This window comes from Coregonus clupeaformis, chromosome 15, assembly GCF_020615455.1.
Source record: "Coregonus clupeaformis isolate EN_2021a chromosome 15, ASM2061545v1, whole genome shotgun sequence".
Taxonomy (NCBI): domain Eukaryota; kingdom Metazoa; phylum Chordata; class Actinopteri; order Salmoniformes; family Salmonidae; genus Coregonus; species Coregonus clupeaformis.
The window spans coordinates 46,081,070-46,096,271 of record NC_059206.1 but is presented as its reverse complement, the minus strand read 5'-3'; the positions used below and the strand labels follow the sequence as shown (position 1 = coordinate 46,096,271).

The 15,202-nt window shown below is 42.2% G+C and overlaps 1 protein-coding gene across 2 annotated transcripts; it reads left to right on the top strand.

The window, feature by feature from the left end:
- The first annotated feature begins 301 nt into the window (after window positions 1-301).
- Window positions 302-14,961, top strand: LOC121582175 (mothers against decapentaplegic homolog 4). 2 transcript variants are annotated; one of them, XM_041897799.2, is made up of 12 exons: window positions 302-585; window positions 1,002-1,416; window positions 1,682-1,856; window positions 1,959-1,988; window positions 2,093-2,299; window positions 2,543-2,686; window positions 8,902-9,009; window positions 9,306-9,356; window positions 10,987-11,170; window positions 11,389-11,557; window positions 12,989-13,127; window positions 13,351-14,961. In XM_041897799.2, the coding sequence occupies exons 2-12, from the start codon at window positions 1,177-1,179 to the stop codon at window positions 13,560-13,562; spliced, it is 1,659 nt and encodes a 552-aa protein (XP_041753733.1). In that variant the 5' UTR covers window positions 302-585; window positions 1,002-1,176; the 3' UTR covers window positions 13,563-14,961. The 2 variants fall into 2 exon arrangements, with proteins under 2 accessions (XP_041753733.1, XP_041753734.1); XM_041897800.2 differs by lacking the exon at window positions 2,543-2,686.
- Window positions 14,962-15,202: the final 241 nt, after the last annotated feature.

The following is a 15,202-nucleotide window of genomic DNA, read 5'->3' as shown; positions in this document are numbered from 1 at the left end:
ATAAATGACATTTGTTTGTCATGAATGGAAAACGGAATGAACACATACCGATAAGAAATAAAAGCTGACTATATAATAATAAGCCACTTAGCAGACGCTTTTATCCAAAGCGACTTATAGTCATGTGCGCATACATTTTAACGTATGGGTAGTCCCGGGGATCGAACCCACTACCCTGGCGTTACAAGCGCCATGCTCTACCAATTGAGCTACAGCCCTAGAGCCAACTCTAAGCCGACCAGCCTCTCTGAGCTCGAGCAACGCTGACTCACAGAACACGCTCCCCCTGCTGACATGAGTAGCACTGGAGCAATGTACTCATTGCACTGGAGTCGCGAGGGCGTTGCAGGGAGAGAGGGAGTTGTTTATTTTCATAGCTAGCACTTTAGCATTGTTTACCAGTATATTGCGACCATGTTTGTTTTGTTTAACCACTGGCACAATTGAAAAACATCAAAGACAGTCGCATCATGATCAGAAGATAATCAAATATTGACTCGAATTTCGATTCAAAGAACACTGGTTTTGTTGTCGGTTAGCAAGCTAACTAGCTCAACGATAACATTTTCGGTTTGCTACGAGAAAGTATTACTTTTTTTATTTATTTATTTAGCTACACTGACTATTAGCTACAATTTACCCACATAATCTTTGGATTTGTAAGCTAGCCAGCCTACTAGCTAGCTAGTTTACTATCACAGATGTAAATGTTAACCTTAGCTATTTAGCTAGCTAGCTGGGTATTTGCATTAGCTAACGTTAGTCTCAGACACGATTTGAGGCATTTTATGCCAAAATAGTTAGCTTTTGTAAGTAATATTTGTGTTTTTGTAACTAATTAGCCAAGATTGTGTAGAAAAGTAGCTAGCTAGTGAAGTTTGTTGTGCCAACGTTTGCTAGTAAACATGATGGCATCATTAATTTGCTGTCAGTCAATGCTTCTGTGCACTGATAGTACGGGAGTGCTCTAACATTGTTATTTTCTGTCTCCCTCACTGCAGTCTGTCCTGGACACCCCACCTTCTGTAGAGTGAACGGGACACATTCCATTCTCACCCTGGCAAAAGGCTTCAGAAAATGTGTTTTTCACTCATCATTGATCTAGAGTGAGGACTAAACTGGAAGCCTCCATAAGATTGAACTCCAAGTAATAGAGACTGTGGAACAGTGAGCAAGATGTCGATCACAAACACCCCCACAAGCAACGACGCTTGTCTGAGCATCGTGCACAGCCTGATGTGCCACAGACAGGGTGGAGAGAGCGAGACCTTCGCCAAGCGAGCCATTGAGAGCCTCGTTAAGAAACTGAAGGAGAAGAAAGATGAGCTAGATTCTTTAATCACAGCCATCACCACTAACGGAGCTCACCCCAGCAAGTGTGTCACCATACAGCGCACCCTGGATGGACGCCTGCAGGTAATAGCTTGGTCATTCATTAGGGCACCCTGTAGTAAAACATTTTGCAACAGAAAACGAAAAAGAGCATTTCTTATTGGACAAGAACTGGTAGTCCCTCCCTGTTTCAGTTCCTTTGGTGCCTAATGAATTCCACCTTGCTGATAGATAGGAGATATTCCACTCGCATTACAGGCTGAACTCTTTTTTTCTTTCAGGAACACTCTGATTTCAGATGACTGCTGTACTGTGTTCATAACTCTCGTCTTCTCATCTGTGCTCTCAGGTTGCGGGGCGTAAAGGCTTCCCCCATGTGATCTATGCCAGACTGTGGCGGTGGCCTGACCTGCACAAGAATGAACTGAAGCATGTGAAATACTGCCAGTTTGCTTTTGACCTCAAAGCTGACAATGTGTGTGTTAACCCGTACCACTACGAGAGGGTGGTATCACCAGGGATTGGTGAGTGGGTTTTATTTTCTTGAATACTGTAGTTTAGGCCCTCTTGACTTTTCCTTTGAATTCTAAGTTGGATCTCATGTGTCCTTCTACTTCTCTTCACAGACCTTTCAGGACTGACTCTTTCAAGCTCAGGTAAGGGAGGCTCTCGCTCTGTACTAGTAATTTGCTGTTCACAATGGAGGATTAAAGTGAAGTTCCCCAAAACCTTGACCCTCTCACCCAACCTGCCCTACCAGGCACACTCATGGTCAAAGATGAGTATGAATTTGAGAACCAGCCATCTCACTCTGGTGCGGAGGGCCACCATCAGACCATCCAGCACCAACCATCCAGACCAGGGGGTCCCCAGGAGTCGTTCAGCAGCCCGGCCCTGCTCCCTCCCCCTGAGGGCAGCAGCTCAGCCTCCACCTCTGCCTTCTCCAGCCTCGCTGCTGGAGCTTCAAGTGAGACACTGTGTTGTGTTTAACCCTCCCATGTCATGTAGTTCATTACTCCCCTTAAATGTAAAGTTTCATTTTGTGGTGAATACGCTCCTGACATAAATGCAGGACACAGTGGCTCCCTCATACCCCAAGTTTGTGTGTCTGTATCGTGGTGTATGTGTGTTTGTGTCTGGGTGTGTGTGTGTGTGCTTGTATGTTTTCCATACCCACCCACTCTTGCCCGTCCTGCTTCTGTCCCTGTAGCCCAGTCCAGTAGCCTTCTGTCAGGGAGCCATAGCAGTGAAGGGCTGCGGCAGCTATCCTCAGGGCCAGGCCCAGGCCCAGCACAGGGACAGAGCTCACAGCAGAACGGCTTCCCCCTGGCACAGAGCTCCACATACCATCACAGTAAGCACCCACACTCAGCCCTCCACATTTTAATACAATACCAGGGTTGGGGTAAATTCAATTTGCTTCCTGAATTGACTGAATTTAAATAGAATTGAACCCAACCCAGTGAAACACCACTGCACTTCCTGATTTGGCCTTGTTTTGAAGATTGCTAGTTAAGAAATGCTGTTGTTTGTACATCCTGAGTCACCATAGCAACAACATAGCCATTTCCTCAAAATAGTCACTTCCTCAAAATAGTCAGAATTAATATAGGATAAATCAAGAAATCTGTAATTCATTTAGGTTGTCTTAGTCACACAATTTTACATCTAGCTAAGGTGGTCTGGTGCAGTATTTCTCAAGTTAAAAAAGGTGCATGGAAAATCGAGTCAGTGCACTGCATACAGTCTATCAAGTCGAAGGTCTGGCTGCTCGCTCAGGACTGATTTCTGAGAACAATAACATGTCTACAACTTAATCTGCAAGCTGTCAAACTATCGTAAGTAAATCACAAGCTACACGTTGTTTATCAGTGCCCAAAGTCACTTGCTAGCTAGCTAGCTAGCTAGCTAAGTTCCAACTATCAAATAAAATTGTATTTGTCACATGCTTCGTAAACAACAGCTGTAGACTAACATTGAAATGCTTCCTTACGGACCCTTCCCAACAATGCAGAGAGAAAAATATAGAAAAATTATAACAGAAAGAATAAATAAACAATGAGTAACGATAACTTTGCTATATACAGTGGGTAGAACAAGTATTTGATACACTGCCGATTTTGCAGGTTTTCCTACTTACAAAGCATGTAGAGGTCTGTAATTTTTTATCATAGGTACACTTCAACTGTGAGAGACAGAATCTAAAACAGAAATCCAGAAAATCACATTGTATGATTTTTAAGTAATTAATTTGCATTTTATTGCATGACATAAGTATTTGATACATCAGAAAAGCAGAACTTAATATTTGGTACAGAAACCTTTTACAATTACAGAGATCATACGTTTCCTGTAGGTCTTGACCAGGTTTGCACACACTGCAGCAGGGATTTTGGCCCACTTCTCCATACAGACCTTCTCCAGATCCTTCAGGTTTTGGGGCTGTCACTGGGCAATACGGACTTTCAGCTCCCTCCAAAGATTTTCTATTGGGTTCAGGTCTGGAGACTGGCTAGGCCACTCCAGGTCCTTGAGATGCTTCTTACGGAGCCACTCCTTAGTTGCCCTGGCTGTGTGTTTCGGGTCGTTGTCATGCTGGAAGACCCAGCCACGACCCATCTTCAATGCGCTAACTGAGGGAAGGAGGTTGTTGGCCAAGATCTCGCGATACATGGCCCCATCCATCCTCCCCTCAATACGGTGCAGTCGTCCTGTCCCCTTTGCAGAAAAGCATCCCCAAAGAATGATGTTTCCACCTCCATGCTTCACGGTTGGGATGGTGTTCTTGGGGTTGTACTCATCCTTCTTCTTCCTCCAAACACGGCGAGTGGAGTTTAGACCAAAAAGCTCTATTTTTGTCTCATCAGACCACATGACCTTCTCCCATTCCTCCTCTGGATCATCCAGATGGTCATTGGCAAACTTCAGACGGGCCTGGACATGCGCTGGCTTGAAAAGGGGGACCTTGCGTGCGCTGCAGGATTTTAATCCATGACGGCGTAGTGGGTTACTAATGGTTTTCTTTGAGACTGTGGTCCCAGCTTTCTTCAGGTCATTGACAAGGTCCTGCCGTGTAGTTCTGGGCTGATCCCTCACCTTCCTCATGATCATTGATGCCCCACGAGGTGAGATCTTGCATGGAGCCCCAGACCGAGGGTGATTGACTGTCATCTTGAACTTCTTCCATTTTCTAATAATTGCGCCAACAGTTGTTGCCTTCTCACCAAGCTGCTTGCCTATTGTCCTGTAGCCCATCCCAGCCTTGTGCAGGTCTACAATTTTATCCCTGATGTCCTTACACAGCTCTCTGGTCTTGGCCATTGTGGAGAGGTTGGAGTCTGTTTGATTGAGTGTGTGGACATGTCTTTTTATACAGGTAATGAGTTCAAACAGGTGCAGTTAATACAGGTAATGAGTGGAGAACAGGAGGGCTTCTTAAAGAAAAACTAACAGGTCTGTGAGAGCCGGAATTCTTACTGGTTGGTAGGTAATCAAATACTTATGTCATGCAATAAAATGCAAATTAATTACTTAAAAATCATACAATGTGATTTTCTGGATTTTTGTTTTAGATTCCGTCTCTCACAGTTGAAGTGTACCTATGATAACAATTACAGACCTCTACATGCTTTGTAAGTAGGAAAACCTGCAAAATCGGCAGTGTATCAAATACTTGTTCTCCCCACTGTACATACTGTATTCTAGTCAATGCCACATTGCTCGTCCTAATATTGATATATTTCTTAATTCCATTCTTTTACTTTGAGATTTGTGTGTATTGTTGTGAATTGTTAGATACTACTGCATTGTTGGAGCTAGGAACACAAGCATTTCGCTACAACCGCAATAACATCTGCTAAATATGTGTACGTGACCAATAAAATTAGATTTTGATTAGATTTTACATGGGGTACCAATACTGAGTCAATGTGCAGGGGTACAAGGTAATTGAGGTAGATACTGTATGTACTGTACCTATAGGTAGGGGTAAAGTGGGTAAAGCTCCTTAGTCTAGGCAACAGGATAGATGATAAACAGTAGCAGCAGCAGCGTATGTCATGAGTCAAGAGTTGGTGTAAAGAGGGTCAATGCTGATAGTCCTATTTGGTTAACTATTTAGTAGTCTTATGGCTTGTGGGTAGAAGCTGTTCAGGGTCCTGTTGGTTCCAGACTTGCTGCATCGGTACCGCTTACCGTGCGGTAGCAGAGAGAACAGTCTCTGACTTGGGTGGCTGGAGTCTTTGACAATTTTTAGGGTCTTTATCTGACACCGCCTGGTATAGAGGTCCTGGATGGCAGGGAGCTTGGCCCCAGTGGTGTACTGGGCCAAACGCACTACCCTCTGTAGTGCTTTGCGGTCGGATGCCAAGCAGTTGCCATACATGATGCAGCCAGTCAAGATGCTCTCAATGGTGCAGCTGTGTAACTTTTTGAGGATCTGAGGGCCCATGCCAAATCTTTTCAGCGTTGTCGTGCGTTCTTCATGACTGTGTTGGTGTGTGTGGACCATGTTAATTCCTTAGTGATGTGGACACAGAGGAACTTGAAGATCTCGACCTGCTCCACTACAGCCTGTCGATGTGGATAGGGGCGTGCTTGATCACTTCCTTTGTCTTGCTGATGTTGAGTCAATGAAGAATAGCACAAAATCATGTCAAACTTTAAATGCACTGTCAATGAAGCTAGCTAGCAGGCACATTGAGCAGCCAGGCCACAATCAGCTTATCAAATCACTGGTGAGTGGCAACGTGTGTGCTTGGAATATTGACACGTTGCAGTTGGGTTACAAGTGCGCTCTGATCGTCTCAATTCTCATTTTGCTCCAAAAAGTGGCAGACTCGAGTGATTGACACTGTCAAACACATCAGCAAGTGGCCACTCCATAATGGGTTATTTCAACATAACATTGGCGACGTGTTGTCTTACGTAAACAAGTCTGAGGCACTGCTTAATGAGCAGGGCCCGGGTTTGCCGATAGCGAGGGAATTTAGGCTTAAGCATCATTCACATTACCAATAAGCACTCCATTACGTTGCGCCAGATGTCATGCATTTCAATCGGGACGTCCACAACGGAGTGGAATCGCAACAACCCTTGTGGTTGAAGGCTCCGTTGTGAGACGGACGCCGCATCCTTCGAAGAACAGGAAGTTACCAAACCACAGAAGATGAAAATATGTGGTTTTCGGTGATGGCTAGCAACTTGTAAACAATTACCCATTGCTATAAGTGAGTACTATTATAATAGTAATGTTAAATAATACACATTGGCTGCTCCCGTTTAAGTTTATTGTGATGGTAATGACGTTTGTTTTTTAATACAATTATTAGGTGGAGATCACTAGCTACAGTAGTATCTTCAACCTAGCATTTAGCTAGCTAGCAAGCTAGCTTGACTTGCTATAAAGTTAGAGAAACAAGTTGAGGGAAAAAGTAACTAAACAAAACATGTTTTATTATCACCTGAAAAATATTTTGCCATCTCCCAAAATAAATGCGATGTCTGACGAGAGACAAGCTCTACTCCATCTTGCTTTATAAACACTACACTTGTCCGTTCAGTAGCGGGGCAAGACTCCGTGAAGATGAGATACAGCATATTATAAACTGGGTGGTTTGAGCCCTGAATGCTGATTGGCTGACAGCCGTGGTATATCAGACCGCATACCACGGGTATGACAAAACATTTATTTTTACTGCTCTAATGAAGTAGGTAACCAGTTTATAATAGCAATAAGGCATCTCGGGGGTTTGTGGTATATGGCCAATATACCACAGCTAAGGGCAGTATCTAGGCACTCCGCGATACGTCACGATGTGTATATGGGGCATTACTTGTTTTAACGATGCATCGTTCCTACAATGGCTGAAGATGTAACGTGCATTTCCCAAAACACCACACAGAGAACGTTCTTTAAGTGCATCGTTAGATGCTTATAAGATAGAAAAAGAACCATCACTGCTCTCGGATCAGCTTTCTCCATTCAAATCTTACCATAACATTATAATTACTTCACAATACTGACGACGGATTAGTTCCTAGAAAGAAATGATCACCTATGGGTGCAAATATCAAGGTGGCTTATTATGCAAGGCTACCCAACAAATATATTGAGGCAAAAATTAGACCATAGCCTATTGGCACAATAGAACTCAATTGATTGACAATGAAATTGATTGAAATATATAGGCCCATGTAGCATATTTATATTTAATGCAGTCATCTCGGTTTTCATTTGAAGCATATTTTCATCCTTCACTTTTTTGTAACAACTGTAAAGACTTTGACAACTTTGTATTTGTAGTCAACCCTGTTCTAAAGTTATCAGCGGTCACAGTCAAACAGATAAACATCTTGATTTTATGTTTAGCGGAGATCTTCTGCATCTAACGACGCACTTAGCTGTTCTATGAGTGGTCTGAGGCAGTCAATAAATAACAAGTGCAACTTTAGTTACGATGGTTTTGGGAAACACTTCAGAGATTTAATGGATGCTCCTACTATGGTTCTAATGATGAACTTAGCCAAAATATGCTTTTGGGAAACCGGGCCAGAGGTGCGTTCAGTTCGCTTGAACGTTTTCTACGTTGCGGAACGGTTTGTACCGAATGTCACGTTTCCCCCAAACGTTCTTGAACACTTAGAGGTACGTTTGCTCCCGTTTGGTGGGTGTGGCTTGAAGCAATAAGTGACGTATTTAAAAGGGAAGTGGCCATGCTGACAGCGTTCCACAACCCAACCCCTCCCCGTATTTTCAACTAGTCGTTCAGTACAGCACCGTTTCCGTTCAATTGAACGTGCCAGAACGTAAAAATGTACTGAACGCAGCCCAGGTCCATCTCACTGTCTGGAGGTTCTGGCCATATGATTGGATAGAGCATGCAGCTGATAGAGCACAATCAGTACAGCTGCTTCTCTCGTGTTAGTGGGCACTGAGCAAGTGAGCATGATCATAATCCATACCCCCAACCCTCCAGTAAGTCGTGACAAACTCACTTACAAAACTCAGTTTTGTACTTTATGACCAAAATGATCATATTTCCACTTTGTAGTCAATTTTGACACACAAATGTGTGTTTCTGACTCATATCGATGCCACATAGGCTGTTTAAAACCAGAGAAGTTGGTTCTAAGGGGAAGTTGACCTTTAAAGTGAGTGGGCACCTGCATTCATAAGCCTAAATATAACTTGCACTGCCTATGCTACTAGCAATTACAGAAATGACCTGCATTTACAAACAACCATTACAGGTAGCACTCATATTCATCCGCCCTCCATATATCATAACAGCCTTCAAATTAATTCCCTACTGCTTTTCACAGAAACCCTATTAACTTCTCAGAACCTGGTTCTCAAAATGTTTCTTCTCTCAAAAAAGCTTTTCAGCATTACCACATTGCATCTCCAGCGGGTTCATTCCTCCTTGGTCAGTTATATAATTCCTCTCACCCTTGAGACTGTAGCCTATGTATGTGTCGAATGTGATTGTGAGTTGTGTTTAGTTCAAAGCTAGGTATTTTCTTGCTATATTGATGATCTGATGCAACGGGGGACTGTTCTGCTTTCAGGTGCCACCTCAAGCTGGCCGAGAAATGGGAACTTCCCCCCCTCAGTGCCTCACCACCAGAATGGGCACCTGCAGCACCACCAACCCATGCCCAACACCCCACACTACTGTGAGTGGCCGTGTTGTCCCCCTCTCTGGGTATACAGCTTGTGGTGCTGCAAACATCTGAGCCTAACATATGTTATCTCCCCCAAAGCAGCAACCTAACATTGAATTCATGTAACAAAGATTATGGTCTTGTGAAATGAAAGGGCTATTTCCTAGAAATTATGTGAGTTTGCACTTGTAATGTCAAATTGTAAATGTTATGCCATTTGACATACATTTTTTGCTCATTTAGCACGAGCAGTACAAACAGCACCATTCTCTGGATTGTTAATTTATTTACCTGGCATTCTCTTCCAGGGCTCTCACACAATGAGATTGCATTCCAGCCCCCCATCTCCAATCACCCTGGTGAGTCTGTGTGCAAGGTTACTCAGAGAGTAAGTTCTGTATGTACAGTATGTGTCCCCATCTGATCCGGTATGAGGTGTGAAATACAGTGCCTTCAGAAAGTATTCACATCCCTTATTCCACATTTTGTTGTGTTACAGCCTACATTTAAAATTGATAACATTTTGATTGTTGGTCACTGGCCTACACACTATCCCATAATGTCAAAGTGGAATTATGTTTTTAGATTTTTTTAAACAAATTAACTAAAAATGAAAAGCTGAAATGTCTTGAGTCAATAAGTATTCAACCCCTTCGTTATGGCAAGCCTAAATAAGTTCAGGAGTACAAATGTGCATAACAAGTCACATAATAAGTTGCATGGACTCACTCTGTGTGCAGAATTGTTTAACATAATTTTTTCATGACTACCTAATCTCTGTACCCCATACATACAATTATCTGTAAGGTCGAGCAGTGAATTTCAAGCACAACCACAAAGACCAGGGAGGTTTTCCAATGATTTGCAAAGAAGGGCAACTATTGGTAGATGGAAAAAAAGAAGCAGACATTGAATATCCCTTTGAGCACGGTGCAGTTATTAATTACATTTTGTATGGTGTATCGATAAACCTAGTTAATACAAAGATACAAGTGCCCTTCCTAACTCAGTTGCCGGAGAGGAAGGAAACCGCTCAAGGATTTCACCATGAGGCCAACAGTGGCTGTGATAGGAGATAACTGAGGATGGATCAACAACATTGTAGTTATTTCACAATACTAACAAATGACAGAGTGAAAAGAAGGAAGCCTGTACATAATACAAAATATTCCAAAACATGCATCCTGTTTGCGATAAGGCACTAAAGTAATACTGCAAAAAATGTGGCAAAGAAATTAACTATTTGTCCTGAATACAAAGCGTCATATTTGGGGCAAACACAACACATCACTTAGTACCACTCTTTAAATGTTCAAGTATGGTGGTGGCTGCATCATGTTATGGGTATGCTTGTCATCGGCAAGGACTAGGGAGTTTTTTAGGATAAAAATAAACGTAATAGAGCTAAGCACAGGCAAAATCCTAGAGGAAAACTTTCCAACAAACACTGGGAGACAAATTCACCTTTCAGCAGGACAATTACTTAAAACTCAAGGCCAAATATACACTGTTGCTTACAAAGACGACATTGAATGTTCCTAGCCTAGTTACAATTTTGACTTAAATCGTCTTGAAAATCTATGGCAAGACTTGAAAATGGCTGTCTAGCAATGATCAACAACCAACTTGATAGAGCTTGAAGAATTTTTTGAAGAATAATGGGCAAATATTGTACAATCCAGATGTGCAAAGCTCTTAGAGATTTACCCAGAAATACTTACAGCTGCCAAAGGTGATTCTAACACGTATTGACTCAGGGGGTTGAATACTTATCTAATCAAGATTAAGTGTTTTATTTTCCACTTTGACATTAGACTATTTTATGTTAATCGTTGACAAAAAATGACAATGAAATCCATTTTAATCCTACTTTGTAACACAACAAAATATGGAAAAAGTCAAGGGGTATGAATACTTTCTGAAGGCACTGTAGATGGTATAGAGACCAAGAACATGTGAATTGATGGTGATGCTTTCGTTATGTTCCAGCCCCTGACTACTGGTGCTCCATTGCCTACTTTGAGATGGATGTTCAGGTTGGGGAGACGTTCAAGGTTCCGGCCAGCTGCCCCACTGTTACGGTGGACGGGTACGTGGATCCCTCAGGAGGGGACCGCTTCTGCCTGGGTCAGCTCAGCAACGTCCACAGGACAGAGGCCATCGAGAGAGCCAGGTACTCTACCATATAAAATTGAAAAAGGAACGATTTAATGTCTTTGCTAAATTAAATTGCTAAGCAGAGTACCTGTCACGCCCTTCAGTTTTATATCATTCATATTTTTGGAAGAGTATTAGTGTACCATAGCAATATAAAGTATTTTTTTAGGCATATTTAAAAAACGGTTTCTCTGTTTGCTTCTCTTCTTCCCTGCTTTCTTCCTGGCTCTATAGACTTCACATTGGTAAAGGGGTGCAGCTGGAGTGTAAAGGGGAAGGGGACGTGTGGGTGCGTTGCCTTAGCGATCATGCAGTGTTTGTGCAGAGTTATTACCTGGACAGGGAGGCAGGACGTGCCCCTGGAGACGCAGTGCACAAGATCTACCCCAGCGCCTACATCAAGGTGAGATATTATATTTTTATTGTATTCCATTGAGCTTTTATTTTGTACTATTTTTATTATTATTATTATTATTTGAATTACTTCTATTCTTATTTTTGTTGCGTAGTTGAGAGGTGTACCTGCAAGTAAACATGTCATTGGACTGTGTACACACCATGTGTATTCTGTGCATATGACAAATAGATTTGATTTGATATCACAGCCCACAGACTCACTGCTGAGGAATGGCACCCCTAAATAAACAAGGAATGTTTTTCATCTTTATTATTTACATGCGTCTCAGTGGTTATATGACTGCTTGGGAAGGTTGATTGTTCTCAAAACAGGTTAAAATCCTTACGTTTTAGACCGTTGAACCTAGGGATGAGCAGTTATTCAAATATCTGAACGGACTTTAGTATTCGATATACAGCTAAAAAGTATTTGAACAGTTAAAAAGCTAAATTAAATGATCCATGTGACATTAGAGTATTTTATGTAAATCGTTAACAAAAAATGACAATTAAATCCATTTTAATCCTACTTTGTAACAACAAAATATGGAAAAAGTCAAGGGGTATGAATACTTTCTGAAGGCACTGTAGATGGTATAGAGACCAAGAACCTGTGAAGGATATATCATGACATTTGATGTAATAATGTAATAAACAACAAATGTGTGAATGTAGTTCTTATGACATGCACACTCTCAGTAGCTTACTTACACTACCGGTCAAAAGTTTTAGAACAACTACTCATTCAAGGGTCTTTCTTTATTTTGACTATTTTCTACATTGTAGAATAATAGTGAAGACATCAAAACTATGAAATAACACATATGGAATCATGTAGTAACCAAAAAAGTGTTGAACCAAATCAAAATATATTTTATATTTGAGATTCTTCAAATAGCCACCCTTTGCCTTGATGACAGCTTTGTAAACTCTTGGCAACAGCACACCTGATTCAACTAATTATCAAGCCCTCGATTAATTGAATCAAGTGTTTTTTGTCCGGGGCTACAACAAAAATGTGTGCTGTTGGGGGTACTGGAGGACCAGAATTGGGAAACACTGCTGTAATCAATGCAGTCAAGACCAGCACTATCAGATGGGATGATAAATAACCTATGGTAGCTAGAAGTTTTCTAACTAGCGTGAGTCGGCTTTGATACGTTCTACATCTCTCTGCTTGCCCTGCCCTCCTGCGTCCCAAACACACCGGACCCTCCCCCTGCTGCAGCAAAAGAGCGCCACAGTCTCTCCCTCGCGCAGTAATAAGTGCAACAAAAAAACAACAACATGTATTTAGACTATCCGGATATCACATTTCATGATATATTATTTGAATAGTGAAATTATTTCAATTGCCCATCTCTAGTTGAACCCCTATCCCCTCTGCCCCATTGTGTGTAGTCCCTAACCCTCCCTGTTCTCTCTGTGTGCTGTGCAGGTGTTTGACCTGCGCCAGTGCCACAGGCAGATGCAGCAGCAGGCAGCCACAGCCCAGGCGGCTGCTGCAGCACAGGCAGCAGCAGTGGCTGGAAACATCCCCGGGCCTGGCTCTGTGGGAGGCATCGCCCCCGCCATCAGTAAGTCTCTCTTTTCACACTATTCATCCTTTAACCTGTCTGCCAAGCAATATATCCATCTGTCTTGTCTCAGAGCATCTCAGGAAATTACAGAAATGGGAAAATGTGTGCACTGCCTTAGATGTGTAACTCTATATAGGTAGTGAATCACTGAGTGAGTCATTCTATCAAATATGTAGTACTTCCCCCTAACTACTGAGTGTTTTTAACCCCCTCCCTTCAGGTTTGTCTGCGGCTGCAGGTATAGGAGTGGACGACCTGCGCAGGCTGTGTATCCTGAGGATGAGCTTTGTGAAGGGCTGGGGGCCTGACTACCCCCGGCAGAGCATCAAGGAGACACCGTGCTGGATTGAGATCCATCTCCACCGGGCCCTGCAGCTACTGGATGAGGTGCTGCACACCATGCCCATCGCTGACCCCCAGCCACTGGACTGAGTTATAGAACGGCAACACTAACTAGACTTTGTTTATAACTGACAACACCACATGCTGGACTGAGTGACTGACTGCCCATGCCGTGTATGCTAGCCCATTTTAACTATGACTGCTGTCTGCTGTGCTGAATGGAATGAGAGAGGGGGGAGATGAATATGATTTATTTTTCCTACCCACTGGCATCAAAGCCAGCCAGGGTTCCTTCTCTGAAGATACCAGCTCATGAATCCGTTTTCTACTTACCTCAGAATCAGGATACACAGTTATTACTCATGGATGCTTTTCATTCTCTGTTCTATTCATAAATATATCTGTCCATACCATCCTATTCATTGACAGACAGGGCCATGTCATAACACTTTATATACTGTATTTATGAGTTGTTTCAATGCAGTTTTTTAAATTAGCACTTTATTGGTTTGCTTTTCATGTGCTTGTTTTCAGTATGTTTCTTGTTGATAGTTTAGAAAATTAGTTTAGGAATGCAGTGTGAGGGGTGGTTTCCACATACATTTATATTTTAAGTAGGTATGTTTGTCTCAGAATATTCAGCTTTTGTAGCGATGAGTGGGATCCAGGCCAGAACCTTTTGCAAGATGATGTTCACTTCACTGACTTCAATAATGTTTTCAGATGCCTCAATGTCTAAACAGGTGTTCATTTCGGTTTAATTTCCATTTTTATCTCCACCTCTTCATATTTCTGTAATCATGACTTTGATTAATTGACTTGTAACATTCCTTGGAGATATTGGAGGAAAGGTAAGGAAGTCTGAAGCCATATTGATACCAAATGGACCCATATGAAAGGTGTAAACAGGTCAGAGCACAGTCCTGTCAGTCAGTATTATGTGAAACTTATAAATACATGTTTTTATGACCAGATTCTGCATTTGATCCCCAAATTATGAGAATATCAGCAATTGTGTGTGTCTGAACTACTTGTCACTTTAATTACAAACAGTGTTGTTTGAGCCCTGGATGCTGATTGGCTGGAAGTCGTGGTATACGAGACAATATACCATGGGTATGACGCAAAACTATTTGTTTACTGTTCTAATTACGTTGGTAACCTGTTTATAATAGCAATAAGGCACCTCTGGGATTTGTGGCATATGGCTAATATACCACTGCTAAGGGCTGTATCTAGGCACTCTGCCTTGCGCCTAAGAACAGCCCTTAGCCGTGGTATATTGGCCATATGCCACACCCCCTCGGGCCTTATTGGTTAATTATATATTTCAATATTTTATACTCATTTTACTGCCTTATGACCATCTATCATGTTTTAAAGAAAGTTAGAAAATGATAAATATGCAGGCTAAGGACAGAGACGTGCTCCAGTGCTCATTCTTTACCTTCATAATTTATGGAAATAAAAAAAAAAGTATGATATTGAATGGTGTATAATTTATGTTTGGTGTTCATTCTTTCACTTGGTCTTAGCACACAGCTGTATCACTCCCCCACAGAGCAAGGTTTTCCCTATGGTGTATAAGAGAGGAAACCAGAGCAACAGACATCAGTCGAGTACTTAAGCAGTGGGTGGCTGTCCTATTGCCTCTGACTAGAATATGTACCGTACATTTCCTGACGATTCAACATTTTGAATCGCCACCGGTCACCATACATCAGTTGATC

Bases quoted from the DNA above. Each gene is read 5' to 3' on its own strand.
- LOC121582175 (XM_041897799.2), top strand. From the start codon at position 1,177: ATGTCGATCACAAACACCCCCACAAGCAACGACGCTTGTCTGAGCATC. The intron at 11,171-11,388 runs GTACTCTACCAT...CTGGCTCTATAG, and splicing joins GAGGCCATCGAGAGAGCCAG to ACTTCACATTGGTAAAGGGG. The intron at 13,128-13,350 runs GTAAGTCTCTCT...CCCTCCCTTCAG, and splicing joins AGGCATCGCCCCCGCCATCA to GTTTGTCTGCGGCTGCAGGT.